Source organism: Vicugna pacos, chromosome 7, assembly GCF_048564905.1.
Source record: "Vicugna pacos chromosome 7, VicPac4, whole genome shotgun sequence".
Lineage (NCBI taxonomy): Eukaryota > Metazoa > Chordata > Mammalia > Artiodactyla > Camelidae > Vicugna > Vicugna pacos.
In genome coordinates, this window is record NC_132993.1 from 12,592,863 (window position 1) to 12,611,204 (window position 18,342).

Here is an 18,342-nt window from a genome sequence, read left to right on the forward strand (position 1 = left end):
TAGACTTAGTGCTTGTAGTTATTTCTCTTAAAACATTGAAGATACCACTCCACTGTCCTTTGGTTTCCACTGCTGCTTTTGAGAAATCAGCTGTTGGTCTAACGGATGCTTCTTTTCCAGAATCACTTCTCCCCCGTCTCTGGATGCTTTTAAGATTTCCTGCTTGTCTTGTATTATGCACTCTCATGGTGGTGTGTCTGGGTATGTGCTTCTGTTTGTCCTGTTTGAAATCCTTTGTGCTTCTTAAACCTGTGGCTGGTGTGTCTCATTTATTCTTTGACGATGGGCTCCACCCTGTTCTCGCTACCCTCTTTTTGGAGCTTCAGTCGGGCTCTGACCAGACTCCAGCCTTCCCACTCTGTTCTGTACATCTCCACCTCTTCCCCACCTTGGTCACCTCCTTCCTGCTCTGTGCCACACTCTGGATAACGTCATTGCCAGTACCTTTCAGCTCGCTCACCCACACTTCAGATCATCTAGTCTGCTAACAAGCCTGTCCTCTGAATTTCTACTTTCAGGATTATATTTTTCATTTCTGCAAGTTTTGTTTGGTGGTTTTTCAGCTCCTCAGGTCTTTTTATAGTTTTCTGTTCCTCACTCATGTTTCTAAAGTTTGTCTTTTAATTTCTTTAAACATAGGAAGAATAGTTGTTGTTTTACAATCTGCCTGGTAATTTCAGCATCCTCAGTCTTTCTGGGTCTGTTTCTGGCTGATTCTTGTTTGTGAGAACTTGTTTAGTTATTTTTAAACTGTGCCATTTTCCTAGGAAAGTTATTTGTAGGAGTTCTTTGAGGCTTAGGATGAAGGTACATGTCTCATGCCAGCAGAAACAGAAGGTAGATCTATTGTAGGAAGAACACAGCATTCTGAAACTGAGCAGGAGTGAATTGGAGTTAGTTTCACAGCCCTTGTTTCTAAACCCTTTGGGCCACAGGTGTTTTAGAACTCAGCTTTTATTATTTTATTTTTCGAAAGATTGTGAGCTGCTTGTATTATGTGGCACCCTGTAATTAAACATGCTAATATTTCTGCAGTAAAAATATGCATAGTCACAACACGGGCCTACTCTATAGCACAGGGAACTATATTCAGTTTTTCGTAATGACATATAATGGAAAATAATCTGAAGAAAACATGTATGTATGTGTATGTATAACTGAGTCGCTTTGCTGTATACCTGAAACTTAACACTGTGGATCAACTACGCCTCAATTAAAAAAAAAATGCAGTCACTTTAAGAAGAAAATATAAATAGACCACAAGTAGCCTCTTAGCAGTTCATCAAATTGCTACTGCCAGATGACTTTCAACACCAATTTTATGTTTTTAAAACATATGTGCTACCTATACATCATTGAGGCTGTTTTTAATAAAAGTGTCAAGGCTCTTTGAATTTCGGAATCATGGATGAGGGTTTATGTTGCTGCTTCAGTCAGGGAGGCGTTGGGGTGCAGGTGAGAAATGGATCCCTCGTGCCTGATGGTTTTGGTTTTGGGCGCATAGGCAAGGATGGAAGTGCTCTCATGGGTGGAGGGTGGGATATGTGCTTCCCCGCCTCCTCCCTGCTCTCACAAGATGATGTCCTGAGACTCAAGACTGGTGGCCTCGGCTGGCGGAGGCACCACCAAGAGATCCACTTATGTCTAAGAACAAACTGAGTGCTTTTCTTTCCATTTTTTGTAGCGGTGTCAATTTTCAAGGCCCAAAGAACATTCCTGACCATTGGGACCGCTCAGCCCTGCTGGACACTGGCTTTAAGGTATGGGACTCTTGCTGCCTCCAGCTGGGGATGGGGGTGTCCTCAGACACGGGAGAGTGTGAGCAGACTGGGCCGTGTCCTCCACCACTGACGAGGTGTGTCAGGGTTTTGGTTTCTTTCAGATCATGGGCATTTTAAGGCTAGACGACTGCAGGAGATGGTTTGGCCTGAGGGGAGAGGATGTGTTGTGGAGGGAGGATGATGAACTGGAAATTTTCTAGAAAGGGCATAAATTAGAAGCCTAAGAGCGGCTTTGCAAGTATTTTGTTTTACTAAGCACGAAAAGGGAAAGAAGCCAGCAGAGGATTTGACTGTGATGAGGGACATCTAGCAGAGGGTTGTGGTCGGTAGGTGCTCAGTACTTACTGGAAGACAAGAGAAGGCACGGGCGATTCAGCAGCTCCTTTGGGGCCTGCCAGCCGGCGGGGGTCATGCTAACTTGGTTAGAGAACTTAGGCTGGCGCCTGACGCCCTGCGTACGTGGAGCGATTGGCCTGGCCTCTGCCACTGCCTTCCTGGCAAGCACTGTGCATACTGGCTTTTCCAGTATACCAGCTTCTGCCCTAGGGGGACTCACTTTGTGTGTGTGGAGCTGCACAAAGCACACTCGGACACCAGCAGCCTAGGCGGGACTTGAGGAGGGCTGGGCATCAGAGGACGAGGCAGCTGTATTTCAGGGATCACGGAAGGCGTCACTGGGTCCACTGGGCTGGCACTTATGCTGGCTGAGGGCGGGGAGAACTAACAACTTGCTGAAAACTGGGCGGGGAAGGATCCCAAGTCAGGACCCGCAGTGTCTCGGTGGGAGGGCACGCGTAGATGGGGCAGCGAGCAGGAGAGAGGGGTCAGGGTGGTGCTGTGGAGCACCTTGGTCAGGGGGCCGAACTGCAGGCCATGTCAGGGGCAGGCGTCCCTGAGGGTCTCTGGTCTGAGAGGGGCAGGACTTGAGGGAGAGGGGTTGGGTGGCCTCCAGTGAGATGGGAGTGGGGAGACCAAAGTCAGAATTTGGATTGCAGAGACCCATGGATGCACGCAGAGCCCTGATCATTTAGGATCTTTGGGAGGTGAGGTGGTTATTAGAAGGCTGCATTCAGGGTGGGGGGAAAGGAAGGTGTAGAGGGGCCCCCAGAGATCCCCAAATGGGCTGTCATTGGACCAAGCCTCGTGGCGCTGGGAACAGGGAAGCTGGTTGGAGTCCAGGCTACAGGTGCAGGGATTTGTGGGTTGTCACTCTGTGCAATGCACCCTCCCCCAGCCAGCTCATCAGAAGGGCTTTTTCCCAGAGCCAGATGCCGAGGGAGAGGCAGGCTTAGCCAGGAGGACGGGGTGCCCATGGGTCTGTGAGCCTTGTGAGCTCCTGAGCTGCTGTGTGCTGTCGACAGCTTGGCCTCTCCCTCGGTGCTCACCGTGGCTGGGGCTCACACAGCATTGCTGCCAGACAGGGCTTGTCCCTTCTCTGCCAAATGTGTGTGTTCCACACCCAGCTGTGGGGCCTTGTAAACTCTAATTGGCCCTGTGTGGGGTCAGAAGAAGAGCAGGGGCGTGCTGGGGACACCCAGGATGTCCTTCAGGCTGGATTCACAGTGGAGAAAAAGGAGGTGACCATAACTGCATACACCCTGAGCCTGGGTGACCGCCCCATGGGGTAAAGGGGAGCGTGGTAAATGCTGTCTGGGCATTTGTGTAGTTCGAGTATTTTAGGAGCAGCCTTGGGAAGAGATTGATGCATATTCTGCATTTTGACAATAACAGAGCAAAAATATTCGTCCCTTACAGAGGATCACCCTCCATTCTTCCTCGGAAGAGTTTAAGAAGGTCTGGGGCCTCTTTACCCGAACAATGTCTTTCTGCTGTGTTCAGAGGATTGAGCGGGTCCAGAACGTGGCCCTCTGGGAAGTCTACCAGTGGTGCGTTGGGGCTCACTCTTGGTGGGCTAGTGACGATCCCCCTAGACAGTCCATTACCAAACGTGCCCCGGGCTGCTGGGACAGTCCGGGATAGCAGCTGCCATCAGGAGCTGGGTCCTTCTTCTGTGCACCTCATCTCCGATGCAACTTAGTGCTGGCTGTTCCTTTAGAGAGATGGGGGCTGAGGCTCCCCTAGTGACAGAGCCAGCTCTTGCACTTGTATGTCGTGCCTCCCTGAAGATCAACAGGGGATGGGTCAGTATAAGCCAGCCACACCCTGGGGAACATAAAGCTACTGTCTCGGCAGCCAGAGAGCAGGGGCCTCATTTTTGTGCCTGAGGACTGGCGTGTTCTTGGACACTTGTCCATGTGGCGGGGGCAGGGCGGTCCACAGCAGGTCACCATGGTGGGCCTGAGGTCCTGCTGACCTTTTCCAACGAGAGGTTGGAGCAGTGTCATCTGTACTCTGGGCCTGGTGATGAAATTAAAGTAACTTAGGGGAGGGGGGAGGTGGCCCCCCACCAGCCAGCATCCTCCAGCCCCCCGGCTCAGCCCCTGCGGAAGCATGAGAGTGAGAAGAAGCACACTTGCTTTCCAGGGGCTGGTCTGTCTGCTTGGGGAGTTCAGGGAGTCACTGGGGGCCTGCAGCCATGGAGGGAAGGATTCCCTCAGCTTTTGCCCAGGTCCTGCTCTCTACCTTTCCTGGTCCCTGGCCGGTGGCTGCAGTCTCGGGGACTTGAGTCTCCTGTTCTCATGACACTTGTGATAAAATGTGTTTTCTTGGGTTGGGCGGCCCATGTTGGGTGGCAAGCGCCCCCTGCCTCCAGCACATATTCATGTCCGTGATTCTAGGCAAAAGGGGCAGATGCAGAAGAGAAACGGAGGGAAGGCGGTGGATGAGAGGCAGCTCTTCCATGGCACCAGCACCAGTTACGTTGATGCCATCTGCCAGCAGAACTTTGACTGGAGGGTCAGCGGTCTGCACGGTACTTCCTACGGCAAGGGTAAGGGCGAGCAGCCTCCACTGGCATGACCCTCCCTGCTTTGCTGTCCAGGGCCTGGGAACTGTTGGGAAGCCAATTGTTGGAGGGCATGAGGGAAGCCGACGTGAGCTGAACCAGCACTTGAGGCTGGCTGGGGACTGGCCTCCCGGCCGACTGTGGGCAGCACCTCACTCTCACGCTCCCAGATGCAGCCAGGAGCCCCACCAAGGTTGGAGCAGAGGCAGCACTGCTTAGGCTGGGGGTTTGCTTCCCTGAGAGCCTGCGTCCCTGTGGGAGTGCGGAGAGGAAAGGGGCTGCCTTCCCAGCCCTGAGGCAGGTCCTCGACTCTGCCTATGCTGTTTCCTGAGAATAGAAACCTGACCGCTCGGATATGCTTGTATAAATAGGTCATTCTCGCAGTAATGGGAGTTACCTGTTTCTCTGTCTCTTAGTTATTTTTAAATTTTATTTGAAATAATTTCAAGCTGACATGAAAGGTGCAAAAATAAGAACTCGCATGTAAATTTTACCTGGCTCACCCGCTGTAACACTTTCACACTGGCTTATCACCCCTTCTCTATTTTTTGGAACCATGTGGAAGGAGGTGGCATCTATCATCCCCCTCTCTCCTTGAACACCTCCTGAGAACAAGGACCTTGTCTTCTATGACCACGACGTGGCTACTAAATTGAAAGACTCTGGTAATGATGTGACTTGTAACCAGCGGTCCCTATGCCACATCTATCAGTTAGTGTCAGTCCCACATGCTGGTGGCTGTGGGGTCAAGGTGGGCGAGAGCCAGTGGTAGGCTATAAATATGAATGTATACGTGGCAGCTTCCAACTCAGGTTCCCATTTGACAAGGTTCATAAATCTATACAGTGGGCGGCCAGTGTCTGCTGAGTGTCCTGTGTGTGGGGTCTCAGCCACTCTTCACACTAGCCTGTGAGGCTGGGCATGACAGCCCCCTTTTTACAGCTGAGGAGACTGAGGTTTGGGGGTGTGCTTTGGAGGGATTCACTAGAGAGATGGCCAGACACCTTGAGGAGTTGAGTGACTGATCCTAACTTGAAAGGAGTTTTCCCTCTGCGTTTGTGTCCTCTCTGATGCCCTCTACGAGGGAAAGGCTGGAAAAATGGGAGGTGGGGGCAGAGGCCACTGGCCTTGCCCAGTTTGCAGGGTGCCAGTGCCGCCTCTTGGGGCTGCGGGTGGTCCCCTGGTGCCCAGCTGAGCCCGTGTGTCCTTGCAGGAAGCTACTTTGCCCGGGACGCCGCGTATTCCCACCACTACAGCAAATCCAACACGACTTCCCACACCATGTTCCTGGCCCGGGTGCTGGTGGGCGAGTTCGTCCGAGGCAACCCCTCCTTTGTCCGCCCCCCGGCCAAGGAGGGCCAGGGCAACATCTTGTACGACAGCTGCGTGAACAGTATGTCCGACCCCTCCATCTTCGTGGTCTTTGAGAAGCACCAGGTCTACCCGGAGTACGTCATCCAGTACACCACCTCCACCAAGCCCGTGGCCTCGGCCTCCAGCCTCCTCTCCTTCGCGTCTTTCTTCGGCGGCCGGCAGTGAGCACCCCGCTGTTTTATGCCTGTCAGGCTTATCTTACTTGAAATGACCATTTGGGAGAGTTGGGGTTTTTGTTCTTTTAATTTTTTTGTTTTTTTTAAGGAAAAAACTTTTAATGAACTGTTCCTTTAATATTGACTTCTTGATGAAGTTACATTCTTAATCTCTGGTTGATAATGTTTGCACTTTTAAGTCACTTTTGGGCTCGCTGGTGGGTTCACTGGTAGTGACTGTAGGCGAACCCATTACTGCTTTTTACTGGGGTGTTAAAATTTTAGTTTTTACTCTCTGTTGACTTTGCTGCAGAGTGGCATCAGCCACAGAGTTTCCAGATGCTGTTTGATGGATTGGTTTTAAATTTCAAGACTTTGTCTCTTCAGTGATTTGGCTTTTCAGGGTCTTGTTTTAGTTTTGTCAGGATGACACAGCAGCCACTGGTGCAGGAAGTCCTGTGTTGTGGGCCGGGGGTGGGGGGCACAGCCGTCATGTCTGTTGCTGTTTCTCCAGCCTAGGCAGCTCTCCCACTTCTCCTGGGCTTCTGGCCTTGGAGTTGCCCATATGTCATGTCGTTAAAACAAATGGCTACTGTGTGGTGTCACTGAGTCCCTGTCGGTTTCCCTCAGTCCTGGCAGGGGTCAGCCTCACTCAGGAAGCACATTCCCCCAACAGGTGACATGGATGAGTGGCTTCCTTCCCCCGTGCACCCGGGCTAAGCCCTTGAATGCCTGTCCCTTCATCTGCACTGAACACCCCCTGAGTTAGGGCTTTATGTCCCATGAGATCTCAGTACCTGTGCTGCAAATGTCACAACAGAGTATGGGAATAAAAGAGTATTTATCTGACGTGGGTGTCCTTGGAATTCTTCAGGGTCTGTTTACGGAGCACCTGCTGGGTACAGGCATTTTCCTGGGTGTCGAGATATAACAGAGCTCCCATTACTGGCCTCGAGGAGGCTGTGTGTGGATTTATGGTGAAGCCCACTAGTTGCTGGGGCCCCTTGCCTGGTCCTCAGGGGGACCCCTGCTGTATGGCTAAGTAATCATACACATTGATTAAATTGGCAAAAGTTATATATTTGTATTTTTTTCTTTCCTTTAACTCAGATTTCAAGCCCTGCAAAACTCAGATCCATTATTGAGCAGAGTGTGTTGTGGACACAGAGGGGGTGGATGTGTTCTGTGTGTCCTCCACACACAGTGGTCGGTGGGGGTCTCTGTGTGGCATTGGCTGCCTCTGGCCTCAAGGGTAAAGGGGCTGGCAGGGTAGCTCCCCCTTATGAGGCTGTCTGTCCCCTGCTGGGTGCCTGAACCTGTTGGCCCCTGGGTTCAGCCCTCAGCACCGTGTTCTCTCCTCCCCTGCACCCTTTGTGTCTGCCTCCCAGCCTCTTGATCCTGGGTGTCCACCCTCCATGAGCTGCCTCTGCTTCAGGTTTGTCCTGTAGTTCTTAGATCCAAAGCTGTTTAGTTTTTTCATCTTTGGAACAGTGGGAGGGGGTGATCTGAAATCTTGCAGAGCCTAGCTCATCAAGATGGGGAACTGAGTTTAGTGACCAGAAAAATGAAGCATCAGCAATGCTACTTTACCCCCAGCGGGGCTCTTCATCCAGTTGTATGCATGCTCTGTGTATGCATGGTTTTCAGAGCCCCCACATATTTCCCCCACACCCTAAAGTTTCATTTATTGCTTTAAGTTGTTAGACCTACACCTACATGTAGGCGGGGGGCAGAGGGGTGTCAGAGAACCACTGTCAGGTGCTTGCCTGCTAAGTCTTAACTGTAAATGAGCTGAGCCCTTGCTTTTTAACCATCTAGCTGCTCGGAGCTGAGTAGTGAGAAGCAGCAGGAATGATCCACTGGGGAATGTGGGTGGGGAGAATGGCAAGAGGAACTCGGGATGGGAGGTGACCAGATGCTCCAGAAAAGTCAAGTGAGCTGTGAAGACTGTAGAGGCCTCTGGACTTGCTGACCTTTGAGAAAGCACGTTGGGAAGAGCAACTCCCTGGGCTGGAAATTTGAGAAAGGAACGGGGTCCATGTGGCTAGGTCGTGGGTGGGAGTGGAGCGTAGCTGTTCCTATGGGCACAGGAGTAGGGGGTGGGCATGGTGACAGGAAGACGTCAAGATGACCTCAGAATTTTCATGCAAAGAGGTAGTGGGATCCAGAGTGTGTGTGTGTGTGTGTGTGTGTGTGTGTGTGTGTGTGTGACTGAAAAGAAATAGCCTTGAGGACCCCTTTGGGATACAGCTCAAGGATTTCGTGGAGGCCCAGTCAGTGCCATTTCCTGCCCCATGTTAGTTGGCGTTGGGCGTGAATGGTGGGACTTCAGCAGAGCTAGAGATTGTAGGTTAGGACGGGGCAAGGACTGGGGTCCAGCAGCTCTGGTACATCAGGAAGCTTCAGCTCTGTGTCTGAAGATGGTGACCACCTGGATGGAGAAGGTGAGGGAAGCCAGTGGAGCTGATGGGCTTGGGGTGCAGGAGAGCAGAGCTGCTCTCTGAGCAGGGAGCCAGGTGCTCAGCTGGGCCCTTCTGCAGGGTGAGGTTCTGTGATGGCCATGGGGGAGAGGCAGGGGTTAGGGATGATGGATGGGGCAGTCAGGAGTGGGAATGCGTGGTTGCCTCCTGTGAGTCTGAGCCTAGGGCTGAGCATCTCGAGCAGCTGGGCCACGAAAATGAGCAGGTGGTGACACCAAGGGTGTGGAGGGGGCTGTGATGGGCTGGTGGGACCTGTCAGAGGATGGGCAGCTCCTAGCGCTGGGGCACTGCTGGGGAACAAGGGTGCCTTCTTACTTTACAAGAGGCCAGAGAGAGATGGGGGCTCTCCATGGAAACAAACATGGAGTGCTCTGGGCTGGAGGCAGGGAAGACAAACAGCAGAAGCAGCATTCACAGCACTGGATATGGGGACACCGGTTTCGCCAGCTCTCCTGGAACAGCCTCCACTTTCTAAAGGTGGGTCAGCCTCTGGGCATCGCATCCATGGTCACAGATTCCTGCTCTGTTATTTATTTGTACAACATTCAGCTCCTTAGCGCTGCTCAGTCGTTAAAAGAGGAAGGGGCTAGACCTTGATCAGCCTCCTTGTTTTACAGGTGAGGAAACTGAGGCACAGAGGCGGAAAGACCAGCAACCAGGACCCCACAGCTGCTGGCAGCAGATCTGGGATTCAGTTTGCAGGTTCTTTGTTGAATTTTGAACTTCTCAGCAACACAATAATTACCTTTACTAAAAGTCACCTTTCTATTTTGATTCTTTGTTCAAAATTAAGAAAAGATACAATGCTTTTTCCAAGAAAAAGCGCATCTCATTGATCACTTTTCTGTGCACTGAAATGTATAAAGTTGGTAATACCCTAGCTAGGAAAGTCAAAGCACAATGAAGCGTTTAAACCACTTTTGAGGTTGAGCTTCTGATGAACGTCAGTCTCTAAGTCAAACACCACAACGCACCAAGGGCTGAAAAGCCCCCCGAGCTGGGGACACCAGGACCACTTGCCCAACTGTCCCTGTGTGCCCTGCCCTATAGATTCATTCCATCCTGAAGCCAGAACTTCTTCCAAATCCCCAAGTTCTCAGTTGTTTTGTTGAAACTACGTTTTCACTTACTTATCAGCAATACTTTATTGAGAGTGGTGGTCTGGTTCAGCCACAATTGGCAAAGTCAAAACTAAGTGCAACAAACAAACGTTTATTAAGCATTTAGGAAATGTCACATAAATGGACTCTTTTTTACTCACATACCAGGCACCCTTTCAATTGCTGTTTTGTTTTTCCAGAAATCCGAATTTCCACATGAGGGTTGGGTCATCTTTGTATTAGGGGTGGTGATGCTAACACCTGACTGTGTCAGCGGGAGATGATCTTGACGTAGACGCCGTTTTTGGGACCGAGGGCAGATTTGGATTCTAGCTGCAGTGGTATCTAAAATAGAGGAAGTTAAAACATTTGTTACAGGTAACGTTATCTACAGGAAAACTTCCCTCTGAACAGGGCGTGAAGCAGGGTTGTGGGAATTCAGCTGAGGGAGAGCAGGGCTGGGAGCGAGCAAAGGGCCTGGGGAGCAACCTCGCCAGCAGGGCCTGGAGAAGCAGCGGAGCCTCGTCTCGGGGCGGGAGTTGGACTGGGGCTCCCCCTGCCCTGTGTTAATAAGACACTGCAGGGGAGGAGTCCCACAGTCATCCTTCTAACAAGCCTTTGTAGGAGGTGGGAGCAGCGCACTTTGCAAATGAAGAAATGGAGGTCCAGAGAGGCCAGGCGACTTGCCCAAGGGCACGTGACTGTACAGTGGTGAGCAAAGCCTCAGGCCTTCCTCTTCTCCCCCATCGCCCACCCTGGTGCCCAGCCAGTAACTGGCAGCCCCTCTTTCTGAGTGGCTTGGCGAGAGGGCTTCTTGTGGCCATTCAGGGAGAGCTTTCCTTCCGTCCAGCTTAGAGGCAGGTCAATGGTGGACTGAAGGCTTGGACAAAAAGCTACAGAATTACACAAGAAGCAGGGTGTCCTCGTGAGCTGCATGTGAAAGGACTGTTCGGTGGCTACCATGAGCCCTTTAGAAGGAAGAAGAGTCACCGGGCCTTAGTGCTGGGGCTGGTGGCCTGTCAGATGTCGTCAGAGTTCAGACACCCAGGAAACGGTGTGGTCTAGACCTGCCCCATCCTGCACAGGGGGCTGCAGGGAAGTGGGGTGGGCGTGCCCGGTGCCTGGAGCAGTGGGCTTACCTGAGTCTCGGGACAGGCTTCAAACCGGAACTTGCGCAGGACATGGAACAGCGTCAACTTGACCTCTAGGAGCCCCAGCCGCACCCCCAGGCAGCTCCGGGGACCCGCCCCAAACGGCAGGTATGTGAAGGGCCGCCGGCTCCGCTGGGCCTCGGCCGTGAACCTGCAGGGCAGGGCTGTCAGGGTGGGCCCAGGACATCGCCTCCCTTCCCGGGGCTTCAGCCACTTGTTTGGACTGAGAGACCCTGTCATCTGAGGCCACGTTCCTACATGTAAGGCTGAAATCCCACCGAGGTCTGCAGGATCCTGTTTCCTCGGCCCTGTTAGCCCCTACCAGCTGGTGACCGCTAATCCACGTGCTTCAGCCCGCTCCCCTCCTCCTGTCCTGGAGGACCCTAAAGGCACTGCTGAATTAAAAGAATCACTGGAATGTGAACATCAACGCTGCCCTCTCTACCTCTCCTTGGAATTCACTGTGTTGTCAGTGAGGCTGCAGGCTCACTACAACCCAGGATGAAAGTCTCAAAGAAACCACAGCCCTCGCTTCACCCATGGCTCCAACTTCATCGCGGCCAGAGGGTGACCCATCCAGCCAGCCATCATCCACTTCGCAAGCAGAGTCCCTAAGCCCCAGCCCTCTCTGGAGGCCACGTCCTGCCAGTTTGCCTCTTGATGCTGTGCTGGGCAGCTGCCTCCCTGCCCAAACTCGCTTTTCTGGTTCAAGCAGTGAAACTTGAACCCCTAGGGGTGGCATTATTTGACTCACCGGAAGCCCTTCAGATTCAATTGCTGTTATCTGCTGCCAAAATGACAGCATTTGCCACATGTGTTCTGGGACAGTAACGCTAAGTGACAACCCCTATTTTGTGATAGGCAGCTCACTTATTGCTCCCTCTGGACTTTAATGGGTCCAAGAAGCCCTCAACCCACCTTTCAACATCACATTAATGCACTTTTTGTTTTCAAAGGTGATGCTGTAAGCCCTGTAGGTGCTACTTATGTCCCTTGATCTTTACCATAATTCAGGAGCTGTGTGCAGTAAGAGTTATTTATCTAGGTCCCACCGCCCACGGTTTCCCATTGACTGGGTTGTAGAGATGGAGCCGCATTAACAGGAAGTTGGAGCCACTAACACAGCTGGAAACACAGCTGCTGCCTGGCCAGCCCCCACCTGCCAGATCACACCAGGAAGGGATGTCCACCAGCTCTGGAAAGGAGGAGCTGTAGATGCTCAGACATTTTAAATTGAGTCTAGAAATGAAATTTAGACAATGAATCAGATCCATGCAGGGGACAGGAAGGGGATCCGGGTCTACCATGATAGCATCACTGGATCTCACGAATTCCTGGAGGAACTTGGTACTCTTGTTTTGGGACAGGCATCTATTTTTTAAAAAGGAAATGATGTTCTGCTACTTCTCAGTGCGTTCCTGAAATGTGTCCTGTTTCTTGGCTTGAACGAATAGTGGACACCCATTTGAAATTGCCTTGTTACTTGCATGCAGTGCTGGGGAAATGCTAAATCTCTGGATTATGTTTGGGGTTTTTAAAAATGGTACAATTATTTCCTTTGGAAATTATGTCTTGAAAATATCTCTCATTGCCATGATTTTTGACTGTTTGGGGACAACAGTCTAAACAGTCTACTAAATCTGTGTCTCCTGGCAGCTGCCTCCAATCCACCCTCATGTCTCTTCAGGGCCTGTTTGAAGGAGCAGTACTCACCTCTCAGGGTCGAAGGTCTCAGGGCTCGGCCAGTACTTGGGGTCATGGTGCAGGGCGCCCACAGCCGTCTCCACCACGGTGCCGGCGGGGATGTGCTGCCCCAGCACTTCGCAGTCCTGCAGCGCCTCCCGTGTGAACCTGTGGGGACACATGGGTCACCCCCACTGCGAGGCAGAGCAGAGACAAGTTGGAGAGCTCGAGGGTGTGGGCAAAGGGGGTCTGAGTCTGCAGTGTGGAATGAGGCTGGGGACCAGGAGGTCCAGTCTTCTTCTCAGGGTGACCCGGAAGGCAACCGACACCCCACCCCACCTGCCCCCACCATCAACCCTCCGCTGCCCAGGACGCTGCAGTCTCTGGGTTCATCCATCCCTTCCTTTTGCTGCCCATCAGGTCTGAAGAGCCTGCCCTATGCCAGGTGTTGGGGTGCACAGGTGCCTCGGAAGGGCTTACTTCCAGTGAGGGCATTGCAGGTCACTCCCCCAGCCACACTTTCCTTCACCTTCATTCCCACTGGAGCCTCTCCAGATTGCCCTCGGCCATCCCTTCCCTTTCCCTACAGGAAATTTGGGTTTGAAAATCTGTTCCCCTTCATTGTCTGTGTCAGATTGTTTATTTTACCAAATGGCAATGACATAATCCCACTTCTGTTTTATTTTAAAAGGCTAGACTATATATGTTTGTATATAAACATAAAGTTTATGGGAGAATGCCTAAACTTCTATTAGCTCCTCTAAGGGATGGGGCCGGGGTGAAGAGCGGTAGGGGACCAGGGTGCCAAATTTTTCTTTGAAAACTGCTTTTCTTAGGTTTTTTTTTTTTAAGTAAAAGTATATTATTCTGGTAATATAAATAATTATTTAAAAGTTAAAAATAATCTGTGCTGGCTTTACTTCAGGTTACACAGCTGGGTTTTCCTAAATATCTCAGAGGAGATAGTTATTACACTAATTACTGTTACACCCTGGTTCTACTTATAAAAGAAATTAAGAGTAAACCGTGGCTCCTTGCAGCATTCATCACTCTGTTATGAGCCTTTAATACATCAGGAACGTGAAAGGCCAGACCCGTGGGACCCCCATTCAGATCCTAAGCTTCTAATGCAATTATTATGTGCTTGGAACTGGTCGCAAAACAGCCTCGCTCAAATCAGTGCAGGTGGGGTCTCCAATGTGGGCAACTTCAGTTTTGTGGGATCAAATAAGGCGATAACCTGACTTCCTCCTTTTTCGTCTTTATCAAAAATAGCTGGACCTGGATGCAAACCCTGCTGAAAGCCAGAAAACAGGGCTTTCCCTTCTATACGTGGTTGGGCCTCCTGTCTGACCAGACTAGGTTGCATGCAGGGTCAGAATTATATTGCATAGATTCCTGGATTCACATTAACAACACCTTAACAAGAATTGTTATGTTTTCCACAAAGTCCATTTCAAGTTTTTTTATCGATAAGAGTCAAGTGTGTCCATGCTTGGAAAAAGCCAACACACTTTTCTGAGATTAAAATAATAAAATAAAGTCAAATAAAAAAGATAAAGTTCTCACCCTCCCTGCATTCAACCCCAAATCCTAAGCCTGGGCCAAAGCAAATCAGGCTCTTATCTGGGTGAGAATGATGACGACTTGCCTCTCCCACTTCTGTCGTTTGTTAACAGAAGCCAGCGGAGTAATACGATTAAAAACATCAGTGGAGCAGGTGTGGTGGAAGGCCAGGCCAGAGAGCATGGCTGGAGCCAGATGGGAGCAGGCAGTGCACCTCCAAGCCCAGCGTTTCTGGCTCTTCACTTCAGACCTTACACAGCATGCCGCCTGCAGGAACACTGAGTGTCCACATCAGCTCTCCCACTGACCCTCCCAGCACGTCCAGGGTAGACGGAGCAGGTGTTGCGTGCCCACTGAACACGTAGGAAACAGAAGCCCAGAGCAGTACATAACTTACCCAACATCACACAGTAAACTAAGGGCAGGACTGAAATTGTCCTGACTTTCTGTCTAGACTCGTTCTGTCATCACGAGGCACAGGCTCTATATATCTCTATAGTGGGAATTTTAACAAATTCATCCAGATGTTCTGGTTTCTGTCCTGCCCTCAGGTGAGATCACCAGCATCCTGGCCCCCACCAGAGCAAAGCCTTCCCTGACTTCCTTTTACACTTTGCTGTTTATAGAGGGTCAGGAGAACTGGCCGCAGAAGTTTGGTGTTGAAGACTGTCCACTTGGTCGACTCAACACGTCATTTATACAAGGTCTCATGTGATGAAGTCTTGATTGAGTTTACTTCTAGGAAATGATGTGTCTTTGATCAGTTTATATACTTTCCTCCCACTAGAGAACGTGCCTGTTCAGCTCAGCTGGCTTCCCTCTCTGCCAGGAGCCTCAGCATCCAAGCCTGACCCCAGCTATCGCCACCTCCGGGGTCCCGTAAAGGCTTCTTTCCTTTACACAGCCTTTGTTCTGTTTTATCGCTGAATGTCTTACTTTGAACTTCACGTGTAGAGCAGCTGCCCACAGTTCCCTAGGAAGGAAGCTGGATATAAATCATTAAAAAACAAAGATTGGATGACAGTTTGCTCTGAGGCTCTCAAGGAAGTCAGCGCGGGCCTGTGGAATCAGGTCTTAACGCTGGCATCAGGAGAGCAATGAGGCGAGCCCTGGCGTTTCTGTCTGCTCCCGGACCAGGAGACTGAAACCATGTGTGCGTGAGGATGATGTGATTTGACTCGCACCCCTGGAATGTTCTATATTTGCTCTGAGCCTGGACGTTTTGGACAATATCTACAATTGCACTCTCTATATTTTTGGTTTGGAATATAATTTTGAGATACCTTCAAATCATCCACGTTTTCTCTTTTTAAAATGGCAAAAGGCACCTCCATATGGTTTATGTGGTACATTAATCCATAGAGATGCAGGGTGGAATTTATGAGATACAGTTTAATGCTTTGTGTTGCTTTTGTGTCTAGAACCTGAAAACTGGCAACTCTCTCAGGGATTGGGGACCCAAGTTAAGACCCTGTGCTCATGGGATGCCTCTGAAACCGAGGGTAACCACCAGTCAGATCCATGAAACTTGCCTTCACCGATCAAGCGCGCTTTAATTGTTGCCACGAAAACCCCTGCGTGTCCCCCAAGCGTCAGGTAGCCTAATCAATGAGGTGTTTGCCCGAGTCGTTTTCCAGGAGTCAGCTGGGTCCAGTTGTACCAGTTAAGACCACCGAGCCTCCAACGGGGCATGCGCGAGTGTCCGCTCGGTGACCTTCTGACGTCAGAGGGCCCCGAACTCCACCCTGAGAGCGCGCTGACCCCGCCATTCCCGCGGCCTGCAGCCTGGGGAGGCGCCCGCGGCCCAGCTGCGCCTGCGCAGAGCTACGGTTGCCTCACTTTTCTGCTGTCTCCGGTCACTACCTTTCCCCACGCCCCCCACACCTCGGCACAGACCCCACAGGACCCCGAACCCCTTGCCGCAGGGAAGGCAGGTTTGAGATTTGTCCTCTCGTCTCCTCGCCCGTGAATAAATCTTTTCTCCGCTGCAAACCTCAGCGTCTCAGCGCTTGGCCTGCCGTGCGTGGGGCAAACGAGCCTGGCTCGGTAACACCTCGTTTAGGGGCGGAGTTCAAAAGAAGCAGAAGACCTGATGCCTGTTATCTGCAGGTTGGTGTGACTGGATGCACATTGGTGAAACGTTGCAGGGCGCTTGAGAAGTGTCCAAAAATATGATATGAAGTCTAGTTAGCGTGAAAAGTGCCGGGGAGGAGAGGCAGGGAGGAACAGGCGAGGCCTGGCTGAGTCAGACTTCGTAGCGTGGTGAGTCTTGGGTTGGAGCTCCGAGGACGGGACAGGTGTGGATCGTTGGAGAGTCAGAAGGTGCATCCCAGGCCTCGGATGGGCCCCCCACCCCCGGAATGTCAACTCCAAGGGCAGGCATTTTAAGTGTCTTGGCTGATTTCCCAGTACTTGGCACAGCGTAGATCCTCAATAAATAGTTACTGAATGAATGAATGAACAAGGCAGGGGGTAGCAAAAGCTATCTAAGGCTAGGAGGCCAAAAAGATTGGCTTGGGCTGGGAAGGAAGGTCACATTAAGACCAGTGATGCTTTAAAAGGATAGCTAACATAGGAATATGGGCTGGACATTTATCGCTGTGGTTACCACATGGAAGGCATGAGGTCTGGTGTCCCAGGGGATATAAAAACCCAAGACTCAGACCTTGCTCTCCAGGAACTTGAGCCCAGCATTCTTCATAACGCAGGTGGCAACAGACTGAGGGCTAACAAGGACCCCAAACAGTGAAGCTGAAGGGGCCCTGGGGCGCGAGGCAGTGGGAGGGGGGGGCGTGGGGCACTGCAGGCTTACCTGAAGGCTGGTGGGTACATCCTCAAGGTCTCTGCAATCACCATGTCCAGGTAGGGCAGGCCTTCCTGGAGGCTGCGGTACTCAGGGGTCGGCTGATGGAGGGGTGGTGACCAAAGAAGGATGATGTGTTAGATCAAGTCACACAGCATTCTGCCTTTTCCAACTTTTGCAAACGCTTAAGTGGAAACCCCCCACAGAATGAAAAGTGGTATCACCCAAATTGCACTGGACCAGCACTCGCATGCTCTGCTGTGCAGAATATTCTGTATATTCTGTTGTGCTTGTTTCATGGTGCTGTCCATTATCAGACAAGTAGGCTGGGCCCGGGACTTGGGGTCTTTGAGTGTTGGAGAGAGAAGTCTGTCATAAAACAGTGGGAGCTGCTGCATCGCTAACATTTATTGAGAGTTGATGGTGCTGCAGGCTGTGTATCGTACACACTCCCTTATTTAACCCTCCAGCAAACCAAGGGGAAAGTTATTCTCCCATCTCTTAGATGACAAAACTGAGGCTCAAGAAGGTTGTCACATGGCAGTCATTGGCACATCATAAAGTTAAAAGACAAAGAAATAGCAACAACAACAACAAAGCCACGTCTATAAAGGATCAATAGTAACAAAAAACCAGAGCTATGATAAATTAGTAAGGAAAGAAACTCACCAGAAAAAAGGTCAAAGGATATGAAGAGGCACAAGACAGAAGAACAAATACGAGTTACTGTGATGGAAAAATACAAATTAAAACCATGAGTTTTCCATTGTCACCCATTAGATTAGAGAAAGCTGGAAAAAGGCAATGAGATGGTAGGGGTGAAGGTGTGCAGAAGCACATCTCCATGACCCGGTGTTGGGGACCCCGGCCCCGCCTAGACAACTCCCACTGGGGCGACACTGCCCTTCTCTGGCCCTCGCCCCACGGCCTGAGGAGGAGACGGTGAGTGGGGAAGCTGGATGCGGGCCCACCTGTAGTTCGGGGAGGGTTATGGACGCTTATTAGCTGCTCTGCTGGTTTCTGAGGAAGGATTTTCCCCCAAATCCTCCAGTCCTCTCTCCCTACTCTCTGGAGAGCTGGAGGGAGTTCCCTGCTTGATAGGTGACAGCCTCGCTGGTTTTTTCAGATAGTTAACGCTAATCAAAGAGGAGGCGTCAAACTGGGAGGCTTGCTTTTTCCTGTCCTCCCCCTCCCAGGACAGCAGGGGGCAGCACCTGTGGCAAGTCCATTCTGCAGGCCCCGTCCACCCAGAGAGAGCCATTCACAAGCCTGCAGCAGCTGAACATAAGGCTGCCCCTTGTGGGAGCTAAACCAGTGGTTGTAAGAGAGAGCCCTCTGGATGGG

General features: G+C 51.2%; 2 protein-coding genes across 2 annotated transcripts in view; one reads left to right on the top strand and one right to left on the bottom strand.

Moving 5' to 3' along the window:
• PARP12 (poly(ADP-ribose) polymerase family member 12) overlaps nt 1-7,064 on the top strand; it is a 39,752-nt gene extending 32,688 nt beyond the window's left edge. The window contains exons 9-12 of the mRNA XM_015244238.3: nt 1,685-1,760; nt 3,537-3,667; nt 4,520-4,671; nt 5,900-7,064. Coding sequence (XP_015099724.2) covers nt 1,685-1,760; nt 3,537-3,667; nt 4,520-4,671; nt 5,900-6,225 — 685 coding nt within the window. The 3' untranslated portion in view covers nt 6,226-7,064. The remainder of the gene's footprint in view (nt 1-1,684; nt 1,761-3,536; nt 3,668-4,519; nt 4,672-5,899) is intronic.
• Nucleotides 7,065-9,887: 2,823 nt separating this feature from the next.
• Nucleotides 9,888-18,342, bottom strand: part of TBXAS1 (thromboxane A synthase 1) — a 142,297-nt gene continuing 133,842 nt past the window's right edge. Inside the window, exons 10-13 of the mRNA XM_006210031.4 lie at nt 17,008-17,099; nt 12,660-12,797; nt 10,935-11,097; nt 9,888-10,140 (exon numbers count right to left, since the gene is read on the bottom strand). Coding sequence (XP_006210093.2) covers nt 10,066-10,140; nt 10,935-11,097; nt 12,660-12,797; nt 17,008-17,099 — 468 coding nt within the window. The 3' untranslated portion in view covers nt 9,888-10,065. The remainder of the gene's footprint in view (nt 10,141-10,934; nt 11,098-12,659; nt 12,798-17,007; nt 17,100-18,342) is intronic.